This window comes from Triplophysa rosa, linkage group LG5 (assembly GCF_024868665.1).
Source record: "Triplophysa rosa linkage group LG5, Trosa_1v2, whole genome shotgun sequence".
Lineage (NCBI taxonomy): Eukaryota > Metazoa > Chordata > Actinopteri > Cypriniformes > Nemacheilidae > Triplophysa > Triplophysa rosa.
Genome location: NC_079894.1, coordinates 15,276,530 through 15,296,103, shown reverse-complemented (window position 1 = coordinate 15,296,103; position 19,574 = coordinate 15,276,530). Strand labels below are relative to the sequence as shown.

Sequence of the window (19,574 nt, the reverse complement as noted above, 5' to 3'; positions counted from 1 at the left end):
ATCTAAAAATTAATAAACATTTATATATCATTTCAATTATTGGTAAATATAAATAAATACATGTAAATATTTCCTAAATATGTATACTTGTGTATGTGTTTTTATTTATAAATACAAAATGAATATGCACAGTACATTGACATATGTTATGTAAACACAAACCTTTATTCTGGATGCGGTTAATCACGATTAATCGTTTGACAGCCCTAATATATATATATATATATATATAATGAAGATAGTGGTTAAAAGAGACACATTGCAGCAATGTTGTTTATCTAATCTCTTTAAATAGCTTGCTTTGTCAGCCCAACCTCATAAATGTGGCATCACTAGAAAGCCCAGGATGTAATATGAATAGTTGGGTCTCAGGAGGGTTAGATGATCACAGACCATAAGCAAGGGCATATTGTAATTCATTCAGTGTCCACACTGGGGCGTCTGGGCTGGGATAGATCCCTCTCTGTGCGAGTCGTTCCGTGTGTCCACACTAGGAGGCATTACCACCTTACCACGGTCAGATTCCCTCATTCACTTTCAGCATTGCACATCCGGAAGAGGCTGTTTGATTGAATGAGTCATATCATGTCGCTCCACTCTGAAGTTGCAGTGTCCGATTCCAGCCGTTTACAATTCTGCTTTCTGTGAACAGAAGGATGTCACTAGTATGTAGCTGACAGGATTAAAGAAATCATCAACACATCAGAATCGAGCTATATTTACATCATCGTGCATTTCCCTAGAGGTGAGCTAACGTTAGTATTAAATCAGCGGCTACGTTATGTGCGACCTACGGTGTAAAATCTATGATGTGGTGTGCTTTTTTATATATTCTGTTACGAATCTGTGCATTAGCTCTATGCTTTTTTAACAGTGGTGTTGTAAAATGAGTTGCTGAGCTGTCAGATGATGTGACTTTAGCTTTAGCCCGCCGCATTCGCAGTCTGCTGTTCTTTCACAGTAAACACCTCAATCATTGTCACAGTCTGTGAGATTTGAGCTGTTCTCAAACCAGCTCGTGGTAGCAGTGATCGAAAGATTTATAATAATGGCTGGAGAAATTGTTGGCGAGTATGTGCGTGACAGGCAGCAGCTAGTTGCTAACTAGCCTAGCGAATATTCTGGCTTGGTCAAGTGACGTCACGCTCTCCCACAGCTGTGCATGACTGACTGTTACTGTACTTTATTATAATGTGCGTTGCTATAAATGACTTACATATTTAAATTACATATACGTTATCTTTATTTAACTACATGAAACACAGTGTTGTTGCTGTCAAAAATGTTCAGTCAGCAGAACTTCAATGACAGAGTTTTATGATATTATTACTTAAACATGAGATAAGATTGAAGTGGTATGGCATAGTCGAGATGCAGACCTTGCAGAATTTACAAGCGCATAATTTTCATTTAAAGTAAATGTTATCACATTACATTGTTTACATGGTGTAGATTTAAATCAGTTGGGATATCGGTAAGATCTTTTTTGCAAACCATGGTTTTGCTCTCGCTTTACACTCAGTATTGTCAGTAACCTCTGAGTTTCTTTTGTTTAGGGTGTGAGACTATTTTGTGGTTTGTTTGGCAACACGTAGTTCTACAAAACAGCTGCAGTTTTATGTACTTATGAGAAGTACTTTATAGGACTAGAGGTTCATATTAAAATAACCATTTTAATTTGTTTGTGTAGATTCGCTGCACTTTGTAAAGCTGCGTTCAGTCTTTTTTTTGAGTAGTGTGTTTATTTTGGACAAGATAGTTTTCAATAGGAAGTGTTCTCCATCTGTCTATCAAACCAAAGATAGCATATGGCTGCTGTCCTTCTGAAACCTTGTATTTCCATATTTCTATTTTTTTTGCCTTAAATCATTATCAGTCACCCTTTATGTTTGTCACTGGGTTTTGCAAATATCTGACCAATAAAAAGTACTTGTCATTCTTACATGATTATTACAAGTAACCCTGATTGTAACAAAACATCTCATATTGTCGTGACCAAGTCTATTTTAGCCAATGTTAGAGTGTGTTTTTGTTATTTGACCTTGCAACTCAACTCAACGATCAACAAAGTTTTTATTTGATATGGTCTGTGAAAAATCTAGGTTTGCTTTAATGTGTATAAGAACGCTTCGGTCACGCAAAACGTCTTCAGTATTAGGGAAAAGTTTTTAAAAGTGATATGTTACGGTTTTAAATTATTTAGTAACACTGTCATGGACAAAAATACAATAAATCATTTTTGTGACCTCAAGACATGGAAGTTTCATACTGGGCCTTTTTTTGACATTGGAAATGCTGCTTGAATCTTCTCTGCTGTTGTTTCAGTTATTATTTTGATTCGTATCATTCAGATTTGTCCAAAGTGTAAGCCAGTTAAAACTGAAATTAAAGCATACTAATGTGTTATTTTTTCTCTTTCTTTTCCTAAGAGTGATGCCAGGAGCGTCGAGCAATGACTGCCCACACTTGGAGTGTGTGGGGGAGATCACTAAAGAGGAGCTCATCCAGAAGTCTCATGTGAGTCTCCAGTCACATCACATATTCACCATATTAATGTTTGTTTCTGAGAGCTAAAATCAGTAGTGCTTCTAAGTGTAAAGTGATAAAGCACTTGACCTCTGTTTTGGACTTAATCAGTAATGATGCACTGCTATCAGCATCCTTTAAAATGAGATGTTTTGTCAGAGCGGTAGCCTAGTGGTTAGTTCTTCAGACACATATACATGAGCTGTTGGCTCACGGGGACCCGGGTTCAAGTCTGACCCGGGTCATCTCCCAATTCCACACCCCATCTCTTACCCTCATGTTCCTGTCTGCCTCCACTGTCCTATGGATAAAAGTAAAAATCCCCCCCAAAAAAGACATTTTCTTGCCTGCATTTGTAATGTTAATGATGAAGAGTGTGTTCTTTAAGCTTACATGCACGGTGAAATGTGTAATTGTTTTGTTGAGTCACCACGCAGTTAAAACCTTTTTCAAACTGGCATTAATAAGAAAAACAGATTGTTGTCCCATATGGTGCCGCTTGTTGTCGCACAACTTCAGTCCTGTTACGTTCTCAATACTAAATTTAACATAATGAATATGTACACTTTCAGGGTCAGTGTCAGGACTGTAAAGTTGGAGGACCAAACCTTTGGGCCTGTCTACAGGTAAGATCTTAAACATATCGGCTCATGTTTTACTATGACGTGTCTGCTGTTTTGCACTTGAACTTCCCCCGTGGGATCGATAAAAATACATTTATCCTCTGAGGATATTAAAAGTACAGTACTAAATGTAAAAATACCAAAGTAAGTAGATAACAAACAAAGCACTGGTATTGAGCATTGGTAGGACCAACTTAGTTTGGTTTTTGTTTAATTGCTCGGTGTAGAGAGTTCACGCCTGTGTTTGTGAGAAGTCCAACATGCTTTTCCATAAAATAGGGTCAGGTGTTAATGTAAACACAGTCAGTTTTATTGTTAACATGCAGACAAAGAATCTGGTTCATGTCTAAATAAAGGATCAGTGCATGTTGTTAAAAATAGAGAACTACTCACTACTTTTATTTACTATTTTTCTGACTGCTAAACATTATGGGGCGGTTTCCAGGACAGGGATTATCTTAAACCAGAACTAGGCCTTTGTTAAATTAGGATATTTAAGTTGTTTTTAAAAACATACTTTACAAAAAAATATCCCTGGTGTGCATCTTGAGACAAAACAATCGCACCGATATATTTGAAGATATGTTAGTACAAATTGTTTTCGATCAAGACGCCTCTAACATTTAACTTAGTTTGGGACTAGTCTTAAGCCCTGTCCGGGAAACCGCCCCTAAAACTGTGAGAGAGAACTGAAATCAAAAAGAGTTTTTTTTCCTTTATTGAAAATATGTTAGCCTTAAGGACATCAATGAACTGATATGCTTCTAAGCTCCGACAAAATTCACATTTAGAAGATATAAGCGTTCAAAACTGACAGTCTGGCACGTGCGCTCAAAAAAATCTTGAAATTCCATGATATCATGCTAGACTTCAGCCTTGTGTCTAAGTTCTTGTCCAATCAAACACATTTTAGAATCAAAGAGTCCCACCCTCTTCACAATGAAAGCCGCTGAAGCGATATCAGCCACTTGTTCACTTCACACATTTATTATGTCCTACATGGTGAATGACACACAGTGCACCTTAGGTGGTGTTTACACCGGCCGTTGTCACATGAAAATGGCGGTTTAAACCGAAAAAGAGCGATTTAAAAGCATACGGAGGGCACGGCTCTCGATTCTCTCTTGTGGTGCTGTAATGTCACCGGCTCGATTCGTGTATGCAGCGCTGCATGAAGTCAAACAAGCCTGTTGTATACACGGTCGTCGCGAGGCTGGTCATTGCCGCCTTCAGGTAGCGTAATGGCTCATATGACAGAGGCTTAACGAAACAGGGAAACAAACTCAATGATACAGACGACCCAATCAGTGAGCGCACCGCGGGTCATTTGACTAGACGCAGTGGTTCTCAAACTGGGAGCCTTGGCCCCTTGGGGGGCCCCAAGATGGATCCAGGAGGCCACAGATTTTGTGGCATTTTATGAAATATAGAAATTTATCATACATTTTATGCAATCAAACATCAGAAAAATAAGACCTCCAACCAAAAGAATTGATGTTCCAGCATTGTAAAACTGAATATGTTTTTGGTTCAAGTATAAGATTATAGTAAGTACTTATTTGGGGGGCCACAACGTGATGCACCCTACACAAAGGGGGCCTTACAATGAAAAAGATTGAGAACCACTAGACTAGAGAAAGGGCGCGCGGTTTTAGGCACGATATGTGAATCGAGGCTAATTTTGCATCAGTGTCACGCAACATGCCACTGTTTTACTTTGTTTATGCTTAAATGTATTTTGTGTTTAATAACATATTAGTTCCATATTCTCTACCTTTCAGGTATGAGAATTGATTTTATTATGAAATGTCACTGTTGTTAAAATTGACTACTAAAGTTTTTGTATTATGAACACTGTTATCTATTAAAAAGTTATTATCTAAAAAAACAAGTTTGTCTGAATAAATGAAAACCTTTTATGCATGGTGATAAATCAACACTTGTTCACAGCAGTGAACTGCAAAGGGGAATAACTGTATTTATCCAAACTTGTTTATCTCATTCAGAATGGCTGTTCTTATGTTGGCTGTGGGGAGTCACATGCAGACCACAGCACCATCCACTCACAGGTTAGTCATCATATTCTTTATTTCAACTCTTTCAAGCTGTACAATAATTGTGTGGGTTTTTGTTTGTCATTTAACTAGCCCTGTTGCCTGCACATTTTTGCACAATAAATATTTTGCTAATAACTTCCAAAGGCTTCATCCGCATTTGTAGATATGATCCGTCTGTGATTAAATGTAGAATAATTATTAGATTTTTATGTATATATTGAATTAGGCTGGTAGAGTCTACTGTGTTTGAGTTTCAGCCTCGTCTGTGGGTGAGCTCATTCATTATTAATGATGGTTCCAGCGGGGGTATCCCAATCCATCTAACCCCCTTCTGATTACTCATTACCCAAACCTCGTAACACACCACTCCAAAACACCCCGTGTGTGTCAAAGCAAGAGAAATAATAAAGGGCTGTCAGCAATTAATACAGCAAGATAAACTACATTTCTTGCATAAACAAAATGAAGCCCCTCAGTTTTTCTGCAGATCAGCAGACTGCTTTTGGATATTAATGAGGAATGTTTGTTTTGAAAGAGCCTATGGGGCTGTGTCCACCAAGGTGCATTTATGCGGCTGAAAACGTCAGGAGCTCGGCTGAAAACGCCCGCTACAGGCGCAGCGTTCTGCCCAAAGTTGAGCATTTTTCAACTCAGGGCGCTCGGTCGAACGCCGGCGCTAAGCGTGAAAAAAACGCATAGCACCAGCGCAGAGCGCGGGAAAAAAACGTCAGCTGATGGCTTTTTTAAAAAGCGTGGCATTTCCATAGGAAACAATTGAAAAAACACGCCGGCCGCAGGCGTAAACGCCTTTTATCGCAGAGCGCAGAAAAAAATCATCAGCTGATGGCCGAAGACAGCTATATAAATCCAGCTGAATGTTATTTTAGAAAGGATAAATAAATACATTTTAACGAGTGATTTCACTCTTTTGAGTGTGTTAATTTTGTGTGAGTGTGAGATTGGCTCATAGGACATGAAAGAGAACCACAGTGGAACATGAAAGGAATACATGAATATGCGCATATATTCTTTTTCTCCATATTCAGTGATGTGCAGATCATTTATTGAATCTCACTGCCTTCATCAACCAAGCATAACCTTGTAAAACAGAGAACATGCACTATATTATAAAAGTGAATGAGCTAATGCTAAAACAATTTCAGGCAATATCAGGCGTTTTGAATAATGCCATTGTCATCATTTACATTTATTCATTTAGCAGATGCTTTTATACAAAGTTCATTCCTGACGGTGAGCTAAAATGGATATAAAGTGTATGTTTTTGACATCTAAAATGGTCAGAGTGCCAGACTCTGGCAGGGTTTGTATTTTGGTAGGTTGCACCACTGCAAGCGAGTACTGCAGTGAAAGTCAATCCAGATCCATGAATAATGCAGATACTTCTTAGCCACCGCTCTGTGTGTGTGTGTGTGTTTGTGTGTGTGTGTGTGTGTTTGTGTGTGTGTGTGTGCGTGTGTGTGTGTGTGTGCGTGTGTGCGTGCGTGCGTGCGTGCGTGCGTGCGTGCGCGCGCGCGCGCGCCTCAGCCACTTACTACTTCCCAGTCTTGTAGCAGCACTCATTTGTCCTAAATTTTGTAAATTACTTGTAAAATTTCTGCATTGTACGGTTTAAAATGTTGTTAGATGCATACATAGAAATTCAGGCAGATGCGGATATTTTTTGTTGCGGTCAGTGATTTAAATTATATGCTGTATGGTGAGTTGCTTAAAGAAATTTAAGTGAAATCAGACCTAAAGAAATGAATCGTGCAGTAGAAAAGATGTATAGCTGTTTAATATTTTAAGTGAATATTATTACTGATATACTGATTTTTTATTTTACAACTAATTTAGGTTGATCAGGAATAAAAGAAAAAAGCAAGTCGTATTTCTTTACCAAATACCAAAGTTTTTGTTCATATAGTTGTACATAGTAGTGTTAGAAATGTTCTCAACTTGCATAGCATTGGTATTGTTCTAAGCTAAGTGGCTTCTTTTTGCAGGAGACACAGCACAACTTGACTGTGAATCTAACCACGTTGAGAGTGTGGTGCTACGCTTGCACCAAAGAGGTTTTCCTGGAAAGGAAACTGGGTCCCCAAGCACAGCTGCCCAGCACTGCCAAGCCCATCTCCCCAGTACAGAGCCCCAGCCAGGTCAGAACTCATGTTCTAGTTGTAGTAATTATTTTTCACATAATGCAAAAGGAACTAGTTTCTCATTTGCTGAAGTAAATACGTTGTTGAAAGGTTAGGTAAATGTAGTTTTTGAACTGGACGTGAATAAAATTTCATTTTCAGTTAACTATACATGAGGTTATACATGATATCCTTTTTTACATTGTAAACACATTTTTTTTAAACTGCAATCCGTAACGATTGCTTCTTTATCCTCATTTCAAATTAAAATATAAAATTTGCAGGTTATTTTATGTGATTATTTTTACGTGGGTTGAAATCAAATGACGTCAAACTGATATGTCCCACAAAATTGTACCCAACACCTCAGATTATAAATCATTATTATAATCTTAAACCTTGTCTACACACAAGCAACACGACAAACCCACTAAGAAAAAGGGATTTGTCTCGTCTCATTGCGCCACATCAAGTGTGGACAAAAAAGTGAATTATAATGGATTCTTTTGTCGCACCGTTGTTACCTTTGTGGTGAGGATAAGTAAACAACACTAACACCGTGTCTACACCGGCGCGACATGACACACGGCTTATTCGAATGGGATTGTCGGTCGCATCCAGTGTGGACAAAATGTAAATAATAATGGGTTCTATTGCGTTCTATTGTCACGCCACGCTGTGTCCGGTGTAGACATGGTGTCATTTTTAATGCACTTGCTCAGTAACTGATTTTTGTTTATTTTTAAACTAAAACTGTGAGCAGCTTTAAATATATGCAAGAAAGAAAAGTCAATTCCCAAGTCAGTATGCAAATGTTGTTGATGTTATTGCTGTCGGTTACATTTTGAATTTTAAACAATTTGTTGTGTGTAAATCAATGGTTTCCATTTTATTTCCTAAAATTTTCAAGATAAATTTCGCAAATACCCCAAACAGCTTGAAATGTTGTAGAAAAGCATCATTTGAATGGTCTGTACATGGTTCAGTGGTTCAGGCTTATTTCATGCCACAAATCCATAGGAATTTGGGATTTGGCACAAATCCCTATGGCCATAGCGTTTGAGGAATATCTATACAGCTCTGTTTAGAATGCAAAAACTAGAAATAAGCTTGCAATCAGCTAACAAAAGTTCTTCTGTGGAAACTATAATACTTTACATACTGTCTGTTCTCTAAGTTGGTCTTGAGACCACGTTTCGTGAATGTTTGTTTAAAAAAGCATTCAGTTGCATTAGACTCTCATCTGTGAAGGGTAAAATTCAGTCTCTCCCTGTGGTTTCTCAGGACCCCAAAGCTCCCGGCAGCCCCACCTCTCTGAGAGTATCTCCAGCAGGAGCCTGTGATGACCTGGACATGGAAACTGAAGAGGAGGATGAACTGAGGACCAGAGGTCCTTCATCTTTAATATCGAGAATTCTCTTCATTCTTTCTGGATTGAGAACCCTGTTTGGTCAGATGCTGTTGAGGTTGCGTTTCAGCCTCTGTTTCTCCCTGCAGGTCTCACTGGATTGAAGAACATTGGTAATACGTGCTACATGAACGCTGCGCTTCAGGCGCTCTCCAACTGGTAAGAATCCTAGTGTCTGATATCTGTAATGCACATTGATTACAATAAAACTACAATAAAATGTATCTTTGAGTGTGTTTTTCAGCATCCTAAACGCTCACTATTAATCACATCGTCTCATTGGTATTTTGATGTCCCTGTTTTTTTTCTAGTCCTCCCCTGACTCAGTTTTTCCTGGAGTGTGGTGGTCTGATGAAGACAGACAAGAAGCCGGCGCTATGCAAGAGCTATCAAAAACTCATCTCAGACCTGTGGCACAAAAACAGGTCAGTTCCCCTCCTGTCCTGTCATTTCCTATTTCAGTCTCATTTCTTACTTTCCACTTCACTCTGTTTTTCTTATTCAATGTAATGGAGTTTTAGTTACAATGCCTCATTTCTGTTCTTTTTTTGTGGTTGCAGGAACTCCTATGTTGTCCCCACAAATCTTTTCCAGGGCATCAAGGCTGTCAACCCAATGTTCCGTGGGTATTCCCAACAGGTATGCTTTACACAACAGAGTGTATAAAGCGAGCGGTTACCGCTTTGTAGTTAGCGTACAAATTAAAAGACCCACTTTTATTCTTGGACTATAATAATCTTGCTCTTATATTTGTATTCTTGGATCCTAGAATTAGTGTTCTTAAAGAGTACATTCCTCAATATTTTTAAGGGCTTATTTTGGTTTATGGAGTGTCCGACAACAAGTTTATGTACATACATGATGTAAAAATACTATTATTTCGTAATAATAAGCAGTTTTTATTACCTTACTTCTTGACTGACTCTCAAATGATTCGTTCCGCGATTCATCTGTGTAATCTCCGCCTTTCCGCCAGCGTAGTCTGATCTGATTGGTCAGATAGTGTAGTCTGCTGTGATTGGTCAGATGGTCTAGTCTGCTGTGATTGGTCAAATGGTCTAGTCTGCTGTGATTGGTCAAACGCGTTCAGCATGTGTCGCAAATGGACCGCCTATCATTACTGCTGTATTACGGTTTGCAGGTGGTTGGATATTAACAGTGTATAGAGAGAGATGGCGTCGATTTTACCTTACCAGTTCGAGCCCGAGTCTGACGAATCATTCTTTAATCCTTATACAGATGCCAGTAAGAAAAAGGACTGTTTTAGACACTTCTCTTGTAACAGTTAGTTATCACGGCATACAGTGTACGGTGTTCGTATCTTCAGATGTTATTATAACTATAGTACACCACGCAGTTCTTGAAATAAAGACTTTGCGAGTTAATATGGTTGAACACTTACATTAGCGCAACGAGTTTATAGCTAACGTTAGGTAAACAAACAGTAACAACCCCAAAAATAACGGTAACGTTAGCTAAACACAGACATGAGATAACGTCACACAAATTTAATTTTAAGTAAAGACAAAAATAAAGAGTCACACTTACAGGTTGTGATTCGGTGGAGCTTACAGGTCCAAATAAAGTTGGTATTGCAACATCTTTTAAGGAAAGACGTTTAATGTATCCTGCAGTAAAGGCGCCAAGATTGATGAAGCAATCTTCGGTAAAATGACGCGCGCAAAGTAAAACGTTCGGTTTATACTCCTTTGGTGTCGTTTGAAAAATAAATAGTAACCATTTTTTCCTCAGAAGTTCTTCCTTTGGTAGTGAAAATAAGACTGACTTAGTTTCACTACATAGAACACAGCTTCTCTTAGACATGATGCACACGTCACGAACGAGCTAGTACAGTGTTTGGGGAGGAGAGAGTTAAGTTTTCGCAGTCAGTAGGCGGGGATTTTTCTAGTGACGTAGGTACATTGTGGTTAAAGATTCGGACAGGAAATGGCTTGTTTGCGTGATTCAGAGTCGATTACCTTTTTTATAAGCTAATAACTTTGTTATTCGTTCACCTTCGGATTTACAACTTGGCACAATTGCTTACATTCAAACACGGCAAAATTAAACACTTCATGAAATGTATTTTTTATGATCTCGAGGAATGTACTCTTTAAAGCAAGCGCTATTTGATTTAGTGCGTCACCTCATGTGCTCTTTGTATCCATTGTCATGCCTGGCTGGAGATGAAGGCTGTCTGTAACATTAGTATTGGCATGAATGGGCTATCACAGGCTGTTCAGAGACAGCGGGAAGCATTAATCTAATTGTGCCTGTGTTAATGCTTTTCCCTTTGCAATGTATGGAGTGAAATTGCCATTATTTGGAACCGTAATATAAATCCAGCCAGGAAACCTTCATTGTTGTACTGCATTTACATAACTGCAGAAAATACATGGCTTTGTGGTCTAATGTGCCGCATCTCATTTCTAGGAACTGGTTTGCTTGCTAGGATTCTTCGTAGCAGGATGTTATAAAGCCAGTTGGCCATGTCACAGTGTAGATGAGCCAGTAATTAGTAATACTCTCATAAGCTTCAGCTGTTTCTTGGGCAATGGGGGTCCCGTGGGTTACATGCTAATCCGAGTCAGGCTCCGTACTTGTGGCATTCTTTCAACAATGTTAAAAAATGTTTTGTATGTGTGGATTTGTGCTAGTGAACATGCAGACCTTTGACAATTGGCTTGAAGCTACTGGTTTTCCTAAAGGTCCTATTTTTTTTCCTAACTTCTGTAAATATCTGTCACTAGGACTCTCAAGAGTTTCTGCGCTGTCTGATGGACCAACTCCACGAGGAGCTAAAAGAGCCCATTCCTGAACCCGAGGACCCAAACCAGCCTGTGGCCATGGACGACAGTCCCGAAGAGGATAACCACAGCCAGTCGGACGACTTTCAGTCTTGCGAGTCGTGCGGCAGCAGCGATCGGGCTGATAGCGAAGGCCCCAGAGTCCCAGAAGACATCAACGAAGCAGAGATGCTGATCTCAGAGCAAAACCAGAACAACAAAGATTGGCAGAAAGAAAAGAACATCATCAACAACCTTTATCGTGCCGGTTCCCATGCCGACCTGGATAAAGACGTGGACACGGCCAGTGAGGCGAGGCCAATAATCAGCAGCCAAGGAGCCATTAAAGTTCAGGGCCGAACTACAGGTGAACATTTTGGTTTTATTGTACATAGGGATGCACCGAATGTTCGGCCACCGAATATATTCGGCCGAAAATAGCAAAAAAGGCATGTTCGGTGTTCGGCCGAATTTGTGAAATGGCCGAATAATTTTTACCGAACATTGACGCAGCGAACGTAACGTTAGAGTTGCGTGAGCGTATAGTGAGGCACGCAAGCAGTAAACAGTAAAGCAGTAAACATGTCGGCAGTGTGGAAACACTTTAAAGTGTCTGAAAAAGACGCAAAATTTGCTGTGTGTAGTCACTGTCCTGCAGAATTGTCTAGAGGGGGTACATCTGCAAAAACCTACAGCACTTCAAGTTTGATTCAACATTTAAAATCAAGACACCCCGATCAGCATGCAGAGTATGAGAAAGACGCGGCAGCGGCATCAGCAGCGAAAAGGAAAGTTCTTTCCCCCACACCCACTCCATCTGTAGTTGATTTTTTAGAAAAGACCAAGAGGTTTGCCAGCGATAGTGCCAAAGCTAAAGGAATTACTAAAAAGATAATGGAATTTATCGCATTGGATGATCAGCCATTCTCCATAGTAGAGGATGTTGGATTTGGCAGGCTCATTGATTTTATTGAGCCCCGTTACACCATGCCTAGCAGACGGTATTTCTCAGACGTGTGCTTACCTGAGATGTATAACGTCGTTTCAACTCAGGTACACGAGCTCTTGGCTACAGATATTACAGCACTCAGTTTCACAACTGATATATGGAGCTCGGATGTAAGCCCCACCAGCATGCTGAGTTTAACCGCACAGTGGATTGACAAAGATTTTAAGCTACGAAAGGTTGTGCTTCACTCACAAGAGTTCAGGGGGTCCCATACAGCTGCAGTTATCTCTAATGCATTCAGCAAGATGTTTGACACTTGGCATATAGACCGATCTAAAGTGCATGCGGTAGTCAGTGACAACGCAAGAAATGTGACCAAAGCCATGGAGGAAAGCGGTCTGAAAGGGATACGCTGCACGGCACACACAATTCAACTAGCAGTTCACGATGGATTGTTGAGTCAGCGCAGTATAGCGGATGTGATAGCGATTGGCAGAAAAATGATTGGTCACTTTAAGCATTCTCCGCTTGCTTACACGCACCTACAATCTGTCCAAGAGCAGTTCGGAATGCCACCAAAACGTCTCCAACAAGATGTAAGCACTAGGTGGAACAGTACATATTATATGCTGGAGAGCCTTTTTGCGCAAAAGCGAGTCCTGGCTGCATACCTAGCAGATCATGAACTGCCTGCGACTTTCACAGCATACCATTGGGTGTTAATAGAGAACGTGCTCTCTCTTCTGGCCCCATTTGAGCAGATAACAAAGGAGATAAGCTCATCTGATTCATCTGTGGCAGATGTTATCCCCTTACTGGCAGCACTGAAGCGTCTTCTAAACAAAGAGGCTGAAACGGACCACGGAGTGAAAACAACTAAAAGTGCACTGTTAGAGGCTGTCTCCACACGATTTAGTCAGGTGGAGTCCGAACCCCTGTACTGCATTGCAACTGTGCTTGATCCTCGTTATAAAGATAACTATTTTGATGTGGGAAAAAAGCAGCGCACACGAGAAATGATACAAGCAGAGCTGGAGCCGCTCGGTGACGTAGACGGTCAGGGGACGCACAGCGCAGGAGAAGCGGGAAACAACACGGACAGAAAACGGGCCCGTACTACAGATGAGCCGCACACATCATCGCTGTCCGACATGTTTGAAGAGATCCTCCAAGAAAATATCCCGAATGTACTACAGAGGACCAGCTCAACCGCGCAGCAGTTAGATTGTTATCTCTCAGATGTCCCCATCCCCAGGAGCAATAACCCTCTAGAATATTGGAGGAACAATCAAAGCCGCTTTCCCGACCTGGCACAGATGGCACGCAGGTAAGAAGGGGATTAAATATTAAATTATATTATTTATCAATGTCTCGAAACATAAATATTTAAAAATGTAACTATTCTGATCCTAGGTACTTGTCTGCTCCATCTACAAGTACTGACAGTGAGAGACTGTTTAGCGCTGCATCTCATATAATTGATGAAAAGAGGAACCGACTTTCGTGTGAAAAAGCAGAGAAACTCCTTTTCATCAAAAAGAACCTGCCACTTTTCCTTAAAAAATAGGCTAAGCAGGCTTATATAGCCTATTCATGAATTATCTTTTATTTGTTGTGGGTTCATCCACTTTGTTGTACTTTTTTCAATGCAGTACTTAATGCAAGTTTTTTACAGTAAATAAATATACAGTTACAGTCTTTAAGCAGACAGTTATAGGCCCATGGCTTTTCAAAAAGGGCCATTAAAAGATGACCAAATATTTTATTTTCCTAATTTATTTGTAAGTTATATTGTGCTTAAGTTTTCTGATTGTCTGCTGATATGTATAATGTTCAGTGTTAAATAAATATTTTAAATTTAATAGTTTTGTTATTATTATATATATTTTATTGAAAAGCAATACAAAATAGTAAAAAGCATATTCTGATTATTTATATAAATGTAATGTGATAAAATGGGCTAAATAAATAGCAAAATTGCAACACAAAAATACATGTTCGGTGTTCGGTATTATTCGGCCTTCGGCCAAGTGTTTCACATCAAGTTCGGCTTCGGCTTCGGCCAAGAATTTTCATTTCGGTGCATCCCTAATTGTACACCACTTTCTTCTGAGATCACTTGTTTCAGCCCAGATTAAAAGCAAAACTACATGTGTCTTTGGTGGACAAGGCAATCCCAGAATGCATTGCTCAATGATGTCATATGTGAATGTGATGTTTGGTTAGGATGTTGCCTGTCTAGGGCTGTAGAACAGAACTAGTGATGTCTGTGTTTTCTGTGTTTAGACTCAAACCCTGATATCCAGGTCAGCAGTAGCACCAGATCTCAGAGTCCTGCTGCAAATGAAGGGATCTCATCTAGACTGTCCAACAGCCCCCCGAAGTCCTCCATGTGGCCGAACTTGAGCTCTGCTCACAAAAAAAGTACAAGAATCATTGTCAAAATCTTCTTTCTGTACATAGATTAATGCGGGAATTAAGATATGTAATATTGGCCCGGTTTCCTAGTTTAAGGCTTAGTTTAAGCTAGGACTATGCTTTAGTTAAATTAAGCTTTAGGAAAAATGAAAATTCTGCCATTAATTACTCGCCCTCATGTAGTTTAACATCCCTAGGACCTCCTTTTTTCCCCAGAATGCAAATTAAGGTAGTTTTGGAAGCTTTCTGACTCCTCCGTGGATGGTAACGCATCCAAACTTCAAAGCGCTGAAAGTGCGTAAAGACATTGTAAAATACTCCACGCGACTCCGGTGGTTCAGTGTTAATTAATATAATGTGACGAGGATACTTTTTGTGAGCAAACAAACAAAAGTAACGATTATATTCAAAAACTTCCTGATTTGAGTGTTAGTTTCCAGCACACGTCCCCGAGAGCCACATGACTCATACGTGCATCCGGTGGCAGCATCGACCGACGCTGGATGCTGTCATCGCCACACGGATGCGTTGTTTGGCTCTCAGGAACGCGCACTTTTAAGTTTCGTTGCGTTGCCATCCATGGAGGAGTCAGAAAGCTTCCAAAACTTAATATGCATGTTAATCTGCTTGAGGGCGAGTAATTAATGACAGAATTTTCATTTTTGGGCGGAGGTTCCCTTTAAGTCGTTTTAATAAAATGCCTTCGATAAAAACATTACTGGTGTGCATCTTGAAACAAAACAATGGCAATGACATGTTTTAAGATATTTTTGGGCAATTTATTTTCAATTAAGACAGCTCAAACTTTCATTTAAGTCTGAAACTAGTCTTAAGCCTTGTCTGTGAAACCGGGCAATTGTCTTGTAATCTTTTGTGTTTTAAACTGAAAGTAAGTTCACACAAGTTGTTGTGTGTCATGTTATCAGTGCACTCATTCACCCCTCCAAAGAGTAAACGGCAGAGGAAATATCGCAGTATCATCTCTGAGGTGTTTGATGGCACTATTATCAGCTCTGTTCAGTGCCTGACCTGTGACAGGGTGAGTGACCTCCATGTTCTTCACCTGAACCCAGTCACCCGTGCTCCATTGACTCTAGCTACGTTTACATGGACACATCGGATTAAATTAGTTCAGATTGTGCAATATGAATGTAGTGTTTACATGAAAGGTGATCTGATTGATGTGCGTCTTTACATGACAAGCTTCAAAGCCGATTTAATGTGCTGACATGCGTACACTGCACAAGTGTTCACCTAAATTTTAAAGCACATGTTGTGTATATTTTATTAAGAAAACAGCATGAAAAAAAACAATGTTAGAAGCACAGATTTGTTTATGTTATGTCACAGACACCAGCATAATAATGTACAGTTCATAAACGTAAAATAATGTCTACATATCAATGAAACGAGGTCGTTTTACACCGATTTACCATGGTAAAACCAGTAAATCCTTCCAAAGCACATAAGTAAACTATAAATATAATACATGTTCGGTATTACGAATACAAATGAAATTTTATGATTAGATATTTTATTAGCCTATGTTTGTACATCTGCAAATGTATCATGTTTTAAAAAGAAATGGAGAAATTGCTGTTAAAAACTCACTCCAGGGAAACAGTTGACATTTTAAATGCGTAAAAACATTAATATGTTCATTTAGAGATGACAAGCATATGAAAATTTGTACCGCTTTGACAGATTTATCGCTTTTGGTTTCTTTAGCGACAGCTGCTCGTTCCGTGTATCATACGCCTTTACGTCTGTACAACCCAGCGACGTCTTTGCACATGCGCAAAACTTTCTACTTCGGTTTTCAGTCTGATCAAGTGTTTACATGTCCTATCAAGCGGATTACAAATGGCATAAACCACCCCTTACAATCTGACTGAAATTTCAATCGGTTGGGGCATTTGTTAATCTGATTGATGCGTTTATATGGAGCAGGGCTCTAGAGTGCGACCTTATTTCTCAATGGTGCGACTAAGAAAAATCTGAGGTCGCACCGGTGCGACCAGCCGTTCGAGGGAGAAAAAAGTCTCCGCGGCTCTGAAAGTCTCCCTGTGATTCAACAACAGACACACATTAGGCTCATATCGTGGTCTAAACCAATCAGAGATAGTGAAGGGCGGACCCCCCTCTGATTGGCCGTGGTCCAGATTTTCCTGTACGTGTGTGTACCAGAGGTCGCGTTAAACGAAAATTCTCTGTCATTGACAGATTTTGTTTACCAGTGACGGAAAAATCTGAAGGCCGTTCGTCCGTCATTTTGACGGATTACAATGAGGGCAATTTGTAACTCCCCGTTTCCCTTCATTAGAGCGTGATATGCTCGCAAAGGGACGTGCGTGTTTTCACCCGTCATTGTTACAGACTAGACTGTGATGCGATCTGAGAAAACCAGTCGGATGTCGCGCTGGGACGCGGGAAAGACAGTTCACCTATCAAAGTAAACCACATAACATGAAGAATGAAGGAGTATCAATGCACATTTCCCGCCAGTCCTGTGTAAACTACGGCATGCAAAGATTTTTATACAATGTTTTCGTGAGATGACAGAGCTCCTCGTCTGCAGCACCAGGAGTTATCCGATCGCAAAACATACAAGGGATGATCAAAAGTCCAGACACTATGCACACGATAAACAACGTAAAACTTGCTTCACTGCTTATTAGTTGTTGTCCGTAATGTTTGCTTTGCTAGTTTCCTTGTGTAGTGAATGATAATGGCAGAGCTCTCGTTCTTTAAGTGTGCCCTGCACCATTTTCCTTACTTTCGTTTTATTCAAACGGTTTTGTACAGTATTTTTATAGACTTCAACACTGGGAAATGTTTTTTTATTAAATTGTTATTAGAGTAAGTCTTTTACTACTCTAAAGTGACTTTTACTTGTGATACTGGACTGTGGTGCTTTTATTTTCATCACTTAACTTTAAACCCGTTTTCCTCCAAATTCCGTTCCTGAAAATCATAGCGCTTCAGCCAACCTCAGCCATAACTTTTGTTACATACACAAGGTATGAGCAAAATAAAAACTGATTTGGAAAGGGCTTGAATATGGTATCAAAAACTGTAATATATAAATTTTCACCATGTGTTGGGTTTTCCCAGATCGAATCACACACACGAATGTACATAAACATTAAAACATTAAATATATAGATAAATATAAACAACAACGGCTTTATTGGGCATTCAGTTGTATTAAAATACAACAAGTTCCGAGACGCAAGTACAGCGTGATGACGTCACGAACATACTAATTACCACGTAAAGCCACCTTGCACCATAGTGACGGGCAATAATAGATTATGACGGATTTTTTACGAGCCTGTCAGTCAAAATAACGGACAATAAAAAAGTCTAGCGCAACCTCTGGTGTGTACGTGTGAAAATGCGTGTGCTGCAGTCAGACAGAGAGGGGAGGAGCCTATAGGCCCGTCAGTTAAACAGAGTGGATGTAGCCGCGGATGATGACAGAAGATGAAAAGAACGATTGACAACTTTTTCGTGAATAATGTTAAGTTAAGGCCTGATCTGTCCGAAAATCATAAGCAATGCTCTGACACGGAGCCATCAACCTCCCAGGTTATGTCAAGCCCTGGTCCATTTATCTTGAGATGTTTTAAGTTTAAATTTCAGTTCAGTGAAGCGCTTTAAGCACCAACACTTTTTCAATAAGTTACCTTTCTTGTAGAATTGTACTTCAAATAAAGAACTTTATGTTGACCAGATTGTTAGTTAATCATATACAAGTCAATTTTGCCTATATGGACAGCGATTTAAAAAAAAAGTGAACTGGTAAAACTGCGGTGTTAAATGCGATGCGGTCGAAAATTGCACCTCAGCACCTGCGCACATACATAATGCTGCAATAATGTCTTGCTTGAGTAGTGGGATTCATTCAATGCATTCTGTGAACCTTAGTCTTTCAAAAAGACATCTCACATAAACTGTAGTACATTTCTTTAATCATGCAAGCATCTTACATACAAGGTTCAATACTTTAATGTGCACACAAACTCACTTCATTACATCTCTGATCTGTACAGGGCAGCGCTGGTTTGTTTCATAAGCACCAGCTCAAGTTAGCAGATATGTTAACGATGGATATAAAAACGTTTGTGCTTGAGTTTCGAAGTAACTCGCTTGCAATTGCGCCTCAAGTTTGTTTTGTTTAACCGGCGATTGCGGGGAAAAAAATAAGACAAAAAATAAGACACTTGATAAACCGCGTGATGACAACTCGAGGTTAGTTTCACCTTTGTTTCTGCTTCCAGTAATGTTTTCCTCGTCATGTCGAGTTTTCTTTGCCAAGTGCAGTATGAAATGGACCTTGTACATTGACGCGTGCATGATAAAAGCTACACGCTGACTGACTGTTGTTGCGTTTATTTCTGCGTTCTGTTAGACTGTAAGATTAATCCATATCGAGTCAAAATGCCAATAGCTTATCATCGTTTTTGAAATACATTCTATTGCGATTCGATATGATATCGTTTATCGGCACAGCCCTAGGCGCACCAGTGCAACCAGTGCAAAAAGTTAGTCTAGAGCCCTGTGGAGCATTTTCATTCGGATTGGACTTTTAATTGGATTACTTTGGTCCATGTAAATGCAGCTTCTGATATGAAGAACCAGTAGTGTTGGATTCCTTAGTCAGAGG

The 19,574-nt window shown here is 39.7% G+C and overlaps 2 protein-coding genes across 2 annotated transcripts in view; both read left to right on the top strand.

Annotated features, from left to right (window-relative positions):
- Positions 1 to 470: 470 nt before the first annotated feature.
- The window catches only part of usp33 (ubiquitin specific peptidase 33), a 30,860-nt gene continuing 11,756 nt past the window's right edge, over positions 471 to 19,574 (top strand). The window contains exons 1-12 of the mRNA XM_057333888.1: positions 471 to 745; positions 2,430 to 2,517; positions 3,099 to 3,152; positions 5,156 to 5,218; positions 7,210 to 7,362; positions 8,629 to 8,734; positions 8,842 to 8,911; positions 9,064 to 9,177; positions 9,313 to 9,391; positions 11,503 to 11,905; positions 14,774 to 14,911; positions 15,832 to 15,944. Of these exons, the coding sequence (XP_057189871.1) occupies positions 2,434 to 2,517; positions 3,099 to 3,152; positions 5,156 to 5,218; positions 7,210 to 7,362; positions 8,629 to 8,734; positions 8,842 to 8,911; positions 9,064 to 9,177; positions 9,313 to 9,391; positions 11,503 to 11,905; positions 14,774 to 14,911; positions 15,832 to 15,944 (1,377 nt within the window). The 5' untranslated portion in view covers positions 471 to 745; positions 2,430 to 2,433. The remainder of the gene's footprint in view (positions 746 to 2,429; positions 2,518 to 3,098; positions 3,153 to 5,155; positions 5,219 to 7,209; positions 7,363 to 8,628; positions 8,735 to 8,841; positions 8,912 to 9,063; positions 9,178 to 9,312; positions 9,392 to 11,502; positions 11,906 to 14,773; positions 14,912 to 15,831; positions 15,945 to 19,574) is intronic.
- On the top strand, positions 11,915 to 14,767 carry LOC130554328 (zinc finger BED domain-containing protein 4-like). Its single transcript, XM_057333889.1, has 2 exons — positions 11,915 to 13,814; positions 13,901 to 14,767. Exons 1-2 carry the CDS (start codon positions 12,121 to 12,123, stop codon positions 14,052 to 14,054), a joined length of 1,848 nt encoding a protein of 615 aa, XP_057189872.1. The 5' UTR covers positions 11,915 to 12,120; the 3' UTR covers positions 14,055 to 14,767.

What these genes read in the sequence shown, in the direction of transcription:
- LOC130554328 (XM_057333889.1), top strand. Translation starts at nt 12,121, where the DNA reads ATGTCGGCAGTGTGGAAACACTTTAAAGTGTCTGAAAAAGACGCAAAA. An exon ending in CTGGCACAGATGGCACGCAG is followed by an intron (nt 13,815 to 13,900) that starts GTAAGAAGGGGA and finishes TTCTGATCCTAG; the next exon opens with GTACTTGTCTGCTCCATCTA.